Consider the following 10491-nt stretch of genomic DNA (forward strand, 5'->3'; position numbering starts at 1 on the left):
AACTAGAGATGAAATATAATTGGATTCTGACATCCTGCCCCCTTAAAAATAAGAGAGATCCACCTGAAAGAAAACAAAACAGGTATAAAAATTAGTCAGGCTTGTTAGGATACTCTGTGTGAAACTTCTTTAATAGCTTCGGGGCTCTGACATGACGTTTATGGACCCACTCGTTTTGTGAGGCAGGGAGGTGTTTCCAAGCAACTAGGTACTGAGTCGCTCCATGATATCTCCTAGAATCTAGGATTTCCTTTATTTCGAAGTGCTGTTCGCCCTCCACCATGATTGGAGGTGGTGGTGGGGGGGGGGTTTGGTCGTAACGATGACTGATGCTCTCTTTTCAGCAAGCTGCAATGAAAATTTGGGTGTATTTGCCTGAGATTTTTGGGTAATTCTAATTCTACTGTTACTGGGTTTATGATTCTTTTAATTGGAAAAGGCCCTATATATTTTGGTCCCAGTTTTTTACAGGGTTGTAGGGACTTCAGGTATTTTGTAGATAAGTACACCATTTCTCCTATAATGAATGGTGTAGGCTCAACCCTTTTTTTATCGGCTTGTGCTTTGTATGCCTGCCTAGCTTCATCTAGTGCTTTTCTAACTATTGGCCAGGTGTTTTGTAATTGTTCCATCCATTCTTTCAGTGATGGGATCGCCGGTTCGTTTGGGGTTAATTCTGGCATGGGGTTGAAACTTTGACCGGTGGCTATTTGAAAAGGAGTGTAACCTGTGCTGGAGTGGACTGCATTATTGTAAGCAACTTCTGCGAAAGGGAGTAGGTCCGTCCAAGTTGTCTGCTGAAAATCAATAAAACATCTTAAATATTGCTCAAGTACTGAGTGACACCGTTCTGTTTGTCCATCCCCCTGTGGATGATGGCTAGATGTCAGTCCCTGAGTGGTCCCTAAGAGGGATAAAAATTCCTTCCAAAATGCAGACGTAAATTGCACTCCCCTATCAGAGATGATACGTTGGTGTGCCCCATGCAATCTGTAAATATGCTGGACAAAAAGTTTCGCTAAGGCTTTTGCAGTGGGAATCTTTTGGCAAGGGATAAAGTGCACCTGTTTGGAAAACAAGTCCGTGACCATCCAGACAACAGTATTCCCATTGCTTTCTGGTAATTCCACTATAAAATCTATGGCTATTTCCCTCCATGGGGCTGAAGGATTTGCCACTGTTTGTAACAGTCTGGGCAATTTCCCTTGCAACCTCTTTGCCGTTGCACACTTTGGGCAGCTGGCCACGTAACTTTCTATGTCCTTTTTTATGGATGGCCACCAAAATTGCCGTTTAATTAAGTGTAATGTTTTTACAAATCCAAAATGCCCTGCTGATTTTGTGTCGTGGCAAAGCTGCATGAATGTGACTCTTTGGGTTGTTGGTATATATAACTTTTCGCCCACCCAAGGCAGCCCATCTCTCATTGTGCACACATTTTTGTTTTTCTGGAACCATTCATCTGTTTCCAAACTTTTCCGGAATTCAATTCCGGTTTGGCTACTCAGCTGTGGTTTTAATCTAGCTTGGGCTCTGGTGGTTACTGGCGCTGCCAGTTGTGATTCTACCATCATCGGTTTAGAGTCAGTGGCTCGCGTGCTGTTATATTGGGGCATGCGAGATAGTGCATCTGCCAGGAAGTTCTTTCCCCCCGGCAAATGCTTGAGCGTAAATTGGAATTGGTGAAAATGTTGGGACCAGTGGGCTTGCTTGGGGTTCAGCTTCCTGGGTGTTTTCAGGGCTTCCAAATTTTTGTGGTCAGTCCACACCTGGAAAGGGATTTTGTTGCCTTCAAGGAACTGGTGCCACGTGAGTAATGACCAACGTATCCCGTATGCCTCTTTCTCCCACACAGGCCAGCACTGTTCCGTTTCCGTGAGTTTCTTGGATGTATATGCATAGGGTTGCAATACCCCTTCATCGTTTTCTTGTAATAGTACAGCCCCCACTGCCACATCACTTGCATCCGCCTGTATTACGAAGGGCTTATCCATGTCTGGGTGCCTCAGAACTAGTTCGGCAGAAAAAAGTCTCTTTAATCTCTCAAACGCTGCTTGGCACTCCATTGTCCATGTTAGTGGCTGGCTAGGTTTTACTGAGGATGCTCCCTTCGTTTTTAGTAAGTTCGTGAGGGGCAGGGCTATCTGGGCAAATGAGGGGATGAATTAGCGGTAAAAGTTTGCGAAGCCCAGGAAACTTTGCAGTTGCTTTCTTGTGCGGGGTGGTGCCCATTCTAATACTGCTCTGACCTTCTCTGGGTCCATTTCAATGCCCTGTGGGGATATGTGATAACCTAGGTAGTGTATCCTTTCCTGGTGGAATTCGCATTTCGAGAGTTTGGCATATAGGTGGGCGGTTCTCAGTTTCTTTAAAACCACTCTGACTAGGTTGACATGTTCCTCTTTTGATTCGGTGAAGATAAGAATGTCATCTAAGTAAACCAGGACCCCTTTAAATAGGTGCTCCCTTAGAACGTCATTGATTAGTTGCATAAATACTGCGGGGGGCCCTTGTAATCCAAATGGCAAGACTTTGAATTGGTAGCACCCCATGGGGCAGTTAAATGCGGTCTTCCATTCATCCCCTTCCTTAATTCTCACGCGATAGTAAGCTTCCCTTAGGTCTAGTTTAGAAAAAAATTTCCCTTTCGAGAGGTGTGACAACATGTCTTTCATGAGGGGCAGAGGGTATAGGTTGCTTTCACTGATTGTATTCAGGGCCCTATAATCCACGCATAAGCGTAAAGAGCCATCCTTCTTCTCTCTAAAGAGGACCGGGGCAGCCACTTTAGGCTTGGCTGGCTCAAAGAATCCCCTTTCTAGGTTTTTCTTTATGAATCTTTCCATTTCCTCCTTCTCCTTTGGGCTCATGGAGTATAATCTGGGCTTCGGGGGTTTTGCTCCAGGCTTGAATTCAATGGCACAGTCCGTGGGTCGGTGGGGGGGGGGGAGCTCATCCGCCCTCTCCTCACTGAAAACTTCAGCAAGATCTCTGTATTCCTCTGGTATTTCTGGCAGTCCCTTTTCCTCTCCCATGGATGCTTCTTCTGTTCTTGATTCTGGCAGCCCCCCTTGGGATTTTAAGTCCATAGGGTCCCCCTTCGGGAATTTGATTTCTGCCGTCCTCCAATTCACCCAGGGGTTCCATTTTTTTAACCATTCCATCCCTAGGATCATCGGGCATTCCATGCCTGGGGTCACTACAAACGTTATGTCTTCCTCATGTTTGCCCAGGGAGAGATGTATTGGTAAAGTGGCTAGGGTAGCTGGCACCCCCCCTGCTATGGACCCATCTAACTGGCCAAATGAGATTGGTTGTTCCAGTCTCCTTGACGGAATGCCCAGGTTCCCCACTAGCGTCGGGCTAATGAGGTAGCGGGTGCAGCCAGAGTCTATTAAGGCTTTCACCTTCACGGCTTTGGGCATGGGGGGAATTAATATAGTCACTGTCTTGAGGATGGGTGCGATGCGTCCACTTACCAGGGGTTCGCCCTCCGAGCTGTTGTCTGAGGCGTCCACCAGCCCTGCGGTGTAGGCTGGAGTTCTTTCCCCCTGATGAGTGGAGGTGCGGGATTCCACAGCCTCCATCATTCTCATGGCAGGTTCTTTTGGCTTAGCTGGAGACTTTCCGGCTTTGCTGGCCGGTGATCTGTCTGGGTTGTGCTGGGGGGCTTTTGAGCAGCATTCTACAGCCCGATGCCCTTCTCTCCCGCACTTGAAACACCCCATTTGCTTCATGGCTGTAGCCGATGGTTTCCCTGGTTCACGTGTCAACTCAGGCGGTGAGCGGCTCCATTGTTTTCCTCGGCGGTGCCTCTTCAGTATGTCGATTTCTGCTTCCTCTGCAAAGACGTACCATTCCTCAAGTTGGTGTGGGTCCCCTTGTGGCAGGCAAGCATCATATAGGTCATAATTTAGTCCGTCTTTGAAATGGCTAAGGAGGATGTCTTCCGGCCAGTTCAGTTTGCTGGCAATGGCCCGGAATTCTTGCGTATATTCGGCTACCGGGCGTTTGCCTTGCCTCATCGTTTTTATCCTTTCGTGGGCTTTGCGATCAGCCAGGGGGTACTCAAATCGCCTTCTCAGAGAGGACATGAAACAGTTGAAGTCATTGAGCTCTGGGGCGTTGGAGTCGTGCAAGTTCACCACCCAATCTGCGGCCGGCCCGTCCAGGGCAGATTGCACGATCCGGATACGGGCTTTGTCGCTGGGGATGTGCCACCCGTATTCCTCCATGTGGCTGAGGACTTGGGTTAGGAAAAACCCCAAGCGTGTTGGCTCCCCCTTGAATCTCACGTCCAGCGGCGGGAGTCTTTGAATGGATCGGTGCCTTCGTTGTCGGTGGTAGTGTCTTCCATCCAGATCGCCGTCTGCGGGTTGGCGGGGAGTGGGGACTCCTGGATCAGCAAATGTCCCCGGGGCTGCAGGTTCCACTTCCTCCTCGGTGTCTCTTCCGTTGCGGCTCCAGGAGCTGGGGCAGCCGTAGGGCTCAGAATTCTCCTCTCCTAAAGAGCTGAGGGTTCTCTTCATCAGGTCGATAGCTTTCTCTAGGATCCAGCCTGAGTACGGTGCCCAGCTCCCTTCCTCCTCACTTGCCTGTAGGGATTTCTCCATCTCCTGCTTCCATTCTGGTTGGTTGGCCCCCCGTCTCAGGGTCACCTTTCTTGATTTCTTTTCCCACTTGCCTTTCTTTCCAACGCCCATTGACCACCGAGGTTTGTGGTCCCGTGTCTCCACCACCTCTTCTCCTGAGGAATCTGACCTCTCAGATCCCGACATCTGGCAGGCTTTCAGTCGGGGCAGCGGCTCCCTTTCCGGGGAGTTTTCTCCCTTCCCTGCTCCATCGTCTGACATGGTAATTTTTGCAAAGTCCCCCAGCAAGGTTCTTCCTTCCAGGTGGACTAATTTTGCAAGTCCTGTCTAATGTCAGTACCCACCCCACTTTGCACCTTAAGAAGACAGAACTCTTGGAATATTTCTTCCAACAGGCATCTTTATTAAGGGAAAATGGCTGCAGGCGTTCTAGACAGGACTTGGGGCCAAAGCCTTACGGTTCAAGGTTTTAAGGGATCCCCAACAGCCCCACCCCACCCCACCGTCCTTCCAGCGGCAATCCCAGGTGTTACATTTCCATCCCCTTTTTCCTCACTGCCGGTGGAAAGGAAACTTCAGAGGGGAGTAGATGAAAGCTGATAGCCCCATTGTTATTGATGAGTCCTTTTGGTGGTATCCACATTCAGTCCCTTTGAAGTTGTGCCGAAGGAAGTGAGGGCCATAAAACCCCTTTGTTCACCCACCTTCCCTTTCATCGTATGACAGAATCCAGAGAGGGCAGAAATGGGGTTTTCCATAGTCGATAACTAGAGATGAAATATAATTGGATTCTGACAAGGATGTTTTTCCCCCCTGGGAGGTATTGTAACATGAAGTTGAATCAGTTAAAGTATTGGGCCCACCAGGCTTGTTTGGGTGATAGTCTCTGGGGTTGTTTCAAGGCTTCTAAGTTTTTATGGTCAGTCCATACTTCAAATGGGTTTTTTCCCCCTTCTAGGAAATGTCTCCAACTTAGGAGCACCCAGCGTACTGCATAGGCTTCCTTCTCCCAAACCGTCCATCTCCATTCCGTCTCATTAAACATTTTAGAAGTGTAAGCACATGGCTGTAGGATCCCCTGCTCATTTTCCTGCAGAAGCACCGTGCCCACTGTGACACCACTGGCGTCAGCCTGAATGACGAAGGGGGCATTGGGGTCTGGGTGTTTCAGCACTGGCTCAGCCGCGAACAGGTGCTTAAGCTTTTTGAATTCGGCTTGGCATTCCATAGTCCATGTAAGCAGCTAGCTGGGCTTGGGCTTTCCCTCCCCTTTTCTCTTTAGCAGGTTGGTGATGGGGAGGGCTATCTGGGCAAACAAGGGAATGAATTAGCAGTAAAAGTTTGCAAATCCCAGGAAGCTTTGTAGTTACTTCTGGGCATGGGGAGGAGCCCACTCTAGTACTGCCTGCACCTTTTCAGGGTCCATCTCTAGCCTCTTGTGGGAAATACGGTAGCCCAGATAGTCAATTTTACTCTGGTGAAATTCACATTTGGATAGCTTGGCATATAGTTTGGCTGCTTGAAGTTTTTTGAGCACAGCTCTGACTAGTTTTATGTGTTCTGCCATGGTCTCAGTATAGATTAAAATGTCACCAGGTAAATTAACACTCCCTTGTACAGGTGTTCATGCAGCACTTATCAGCTGCATGAACACAGCAGGGGCCCCTTGCAATCCGAAAGGGAGGACTCAGAATTGGAAAAATACTAAGAAGCAATTGAAAGCCATTTTCCACTCATTCCCTGCCTTGATCCTAACCCGGTAGTATGCCTCCTGCAAATCCAATTTGGTGAAGACCTTTCCCTTGGCCAAATGGGCTAGCATGTCCTTCATTAATAATAATAATAATAATAAAGTTGGAAGGGACCTTGGAGGTCATCGAGTCCAACCCCCTGCCCAGGCAGGAACCCTACACCATTTCAGACAAACGGCTGTCCAGTCTCTTCTTAAAAACTTCCAGTGTTGGAGCATTCACCACTTCTGGAGGCAGGTTGTTCCATTGGTTAATTGTTCTAACTGTCAGGAAGTTTCTCCTTAGTTCTAAGTTGCTTCTCTCCTTGATAAGGGGAGGGGGTAGATGTTTTCCATGCAGACAGCATTAAGCCCCCGATAGTCAATGCATAGATGAAGGGACCCATCCTTCTTTTCCCTAAACAGTACCGGGGCAGCCACCCTTGGTCTGGCAGGCTGGATGAAACCACGCTTCAGGTTTTTGTCTATAAATGTCCATAGTTCTGCCAATTCCCTAGGGGTCATGGAATACAGCTTAGGTTGGGGTAGTTTGGCCCCCCGGTAGGATTGCTATGGAACAGTCAGCCGGCCAGTGGGGTGGGGGCGTGTCTGACCCCATTTCACTGAAAATGTCCTGTAAGTCCCAGTACTCTTTGGGGATCTGAGGATCACCTTGGGGCCAGTCTTTGGTGGCTGCTCCCACCTCCCTTCTTGGCTTTGCCCCCGACAGCTTAGGGGTAGGTTTTTTACGGTCCTTCTCCTATCCCCCTTTGCAGCTGGCCCGCCGGATCTTTAGCAACCCGTCCTCCAGTTCACATAGGGGTTTCACTTCAGAAGCCACGACAGTCCTAACACAAGAGGTCTCTCCATGCCAGGGTCCACAATAAACCTCAGGGTCTGTGTGTGCTCCCATTCTCATCTCTATTGTCTCAGTGATGAATGTCGCTGGGATCCCCCACTGCCACTGAGCTGTCCAGCTGGCAAAAAGCTACAGGCACTTTAAGTTATCTGAGTCTCACACCCAGTTTCTTGACCAAGGCAGGGTTAACCAGGAGGGCTACTAGGCTCCCTTTGCGCCCTGAGGAAAGATTCATTTGACGCTGTTTCCCTCCCACCCTTGCCTAGTTCATATGAGAACTCAGACTTTGAAGAGGACGGAGGAGGGGGAGAGCAGCTCTGAGGAGCCCATGGAGGAGGAGGGGGACCAAGTTGTAGGGGAGAGTAATGTATGATATGACTAGGCTGAGCTTAAGGGTGGGGTCAAATGCATCATCAGTTTGGAGTCCCTAGGCCCCTGTTAAGAGACCTACGTTCAGCCCCCCTTGGAGTCTGTTGACTCTTATCTGGCTCTAATTTGTCTTTATCAGATTCTTGTGTATAGGTAATATGAAATAAACTTGTAGTGCTTTTGAACTCTATCCTGACTCCTGATTTCTTGCGCCTGACATAGGCAAGAAAAACCAAATGCACAGGTATAGAATAGGTCAGTGGTGGCGAACCTTTTAGAGACCGAGTGCCCAAACTGCAACCCAAACCCCACTTATTTATCGTCGGGTGCCAGGTGGGCATGGCCCACTGGGTGGATGTGGCCACTGGATGGGCGTGGCTGCAGTGGCTGGGGTGGGCGTGGCCACCTCAATGTTGCTCATGGGGAAGAGATGCCTGTGGGGGCCGGGCAGGGTTGGGGGAGATCCAGGGGGTCTCTGGTGGGTGGGATGATGGGCAGCAGGTGGGAGAAGGGCACTCTGCGAGGGTTAAGTGGGGGCTGCAAGAGAAGGGCGCTCTGTGAGGGTTGGGGCGGGACGGCGAGAGAACGGCGCTCTGTGAGGGTTGGGGCGGGGCGGCGAGAGCAGGGCACTCTGTGAGGGTTAGGTCAGAGCAGCGAGAGCAGGGCGCTCTGCAAGGGTTGGGTCGCAAGAAGTTAGAAAGTGTCATGGAACTTTTTTTTGTCCCACAAACACATGGCGAAGGCTGAGAAGGAAATGGAGAAATGGAATGCAGCTGCTCGCGCCCAGTCCAGCGTAGCCCCGCCCCGGCACAGAAAGCGATCCTCCGATTCCCCGCCCAGCAGGTGGGATCACAGACTGGCCGAGAGCAGGGAAACTGTTGTCTCTGGGTTTGGCCGGGTGGCATGCCGGCCGCTGGGTGGAGGCCGCGAAAGGAGAGGACCCCGGAGCAGGGAAGCCTTCATCACAGGTAGGCTGCCCCCCGTGCCTTTCGCTACCACCATACCCCCACAAGGCCGAGGCGAGGCAGCCCCGCCCTCCCCCAGCCGCCCTTACTGCTCTGCTGCCGTCGCCTACGAGGCCGAGGGAAAGCAAAGCAAGGCACACACCCCCCCGCTGATTCCCCGCCCGGCAGGTGGGATCACAGACCGGCCAAGGGCAGGGAAGCTGTCATCGCAGGTAGGCCGCCCCCCGCGCCTTTCGCTGCCGCCATAGCCCCACGAGGCCGAGGCGAGGCAGCCCCACCCTCCCCCGGCCGCCATTATTATTATTGTTGTTGTTGTTGTTCATCGCAGTCAGACTCGAATCTTTCTCAAGGACCTGGGATAGGTAGATGTGGATGTTTGATGGTGTTATAGATATCGTCACAGGATGTAAGCTGTTCTGAGTAAAGCTGCCTTTTGCTATTGACTGATGGTGAATTTGTCATGCCGATGGTGTTCAAGTGGTGCTCCAGTTCTTTTGGGATTGCACCCAAGGCACCTATGACTATTGGTACTACTTTTGCCTTCTTTTGCCACAGTCATTCTGTTTCTATTTGCAGGTATTTGTATTTTGTTATCTTCCCCACTTCTTTTTCTTCTCTTCTGCTCTCTCCAGGTAATGCAACGTTCACAATCCACACTTTCTTGTCTTTCTTATTGACAATTGTTAAGACTTGGGTGTTATGCAGAGGTACCTGTTTGTTTGAAGTGTAAAGTTCCACAACAATTTAGCTTCTTCATTTTCTATTACTTTCTCTATTTTTATGGTCCCACCAGTTCTTGCTTGCAGGCAAATGGTATTTCTTGCAGATCTACCAATATACCTTTGTTGGTACTTTGTCATGCTATTGTCTGTAGTCAGTCTGAGCGATCTTCTTATAGCAGCTAACCAAGTGGTCCATCATCATCGTCGTCATTAAAAACAGTGAGGCTACAATCACTGGAGAAATGATGGTGTGACATTTACAGCCATTGGGTGCCTCACAAGTAAATATATGTAAGAACACAACAATCAACCACAGAATTTTCTTGAAAGTCTCTTCTTCTTTGAAAAAAATTCTAAAACAAATTTTGTAGGGAAAAAAAAACTGTTACAAAACTACAACATTTATGTGCATTGAGTCTGATCTGATTTGTTAAAAATATTGAATTTAGCCAATGCAAATAAATGATTCAATTTGAACTTTCAAACTGATTTGATTCCAATTATTAATTTGAATGTATGAATTAGGTCAATTCATAAATCTGATTTAATTAAAAAAGATTTCTGTGGTCACTAATAAGAAGAGTAAAATAGTGATGTGAAAATAAATGCAAAGCTCTCACTTTTGAAGGTTGCTGAATTTTAATCTCCTGCGAGTCAGAAGCAGAGTCTGATTTGGTATGTCTGGAATTTGTTTTTTCCTTTTTTCTTTTCTGCTTCTTTTTCTTCTTTTTAGCTCCCAATTCTCCTCCTGGACTTCTGCAAAAAGAACAAGACAACAATTCACTGTAAGCCTCGAAAAGAGGAAGTAACCCATGAGCAACTTGCAGATGACATGTAGCCCCACTTTTGCAGTGCTCATATCCTGCCAGATTGGAGAGCCAAAATCTGATGCAAAATTATTGCTTTTCGGCTGTATACCTTTGTATGTATATGGGGGTTGTTGTGTCCTGAGCCTGCAAGAGGCAGGCTCGGGACGTTGCAAGAGTCCCGGGCATTTGCAGAAGCTGCCTGGGACCAGACTGAGCGGCGCCAGCCTTGCGCGCATGCGCAAGGCGGGAAAAGCCCGCCTCATGATTGGTTGAACTTGCCCGGGGATCAGAGGGTATAAATAGAGGCCTGCGTGCCTCTGCTCTGGTTGTTCGTAGAGTGGAGCAAACAATAAAGACTTGTTGGAGATGATTCGTCTCAAGCGCCATTATTCCCAGGACTTAACACTGGCGACGAAGGTGGGATACAGTCTCTACAGCTAAGAAAA

At 48.9% G+C, this 10491-nt stretch overlaps 1 protein-coding gene across 1 annotated transcript in view; it reads right to left on the reverse strand.

Moving 5' to 3' along the window:
* Window positions 1-10491, reverse strand: part of LOC107299199 (glycylpeptide N-tetradecanoyltransferase 2-like) — a 78143-nt gene that overhangs the window by 39469 nt on the left and 28183 nt on the right. The window contains 1 exon segment of the mRNA XM_029286713.1: window positions 9857-9992. Coding sequence (XP_029142546.1) covers window positions 9857-9992 — 136 coding nt within the window.

The sequence above is a fragment of the Protobothrops mucrosquamatus genome, unplaced genomic scaffold (genome assembly GCF_001527695.2).
Source record: "Protobothrops mucrosquamatus isolate PMUCROS unplaced genomic scaffold, P.Mucros_1.0 scaffold4663, whole genome shotgun sequence".
Taxonomy (NCBI): domain Eukaryota; kingdom Metazoa; phylum Chordata; class Lepidosauria; order Squamata; family Viperidae; genus Protobothrops; species Protobothrops mucrosquamatus.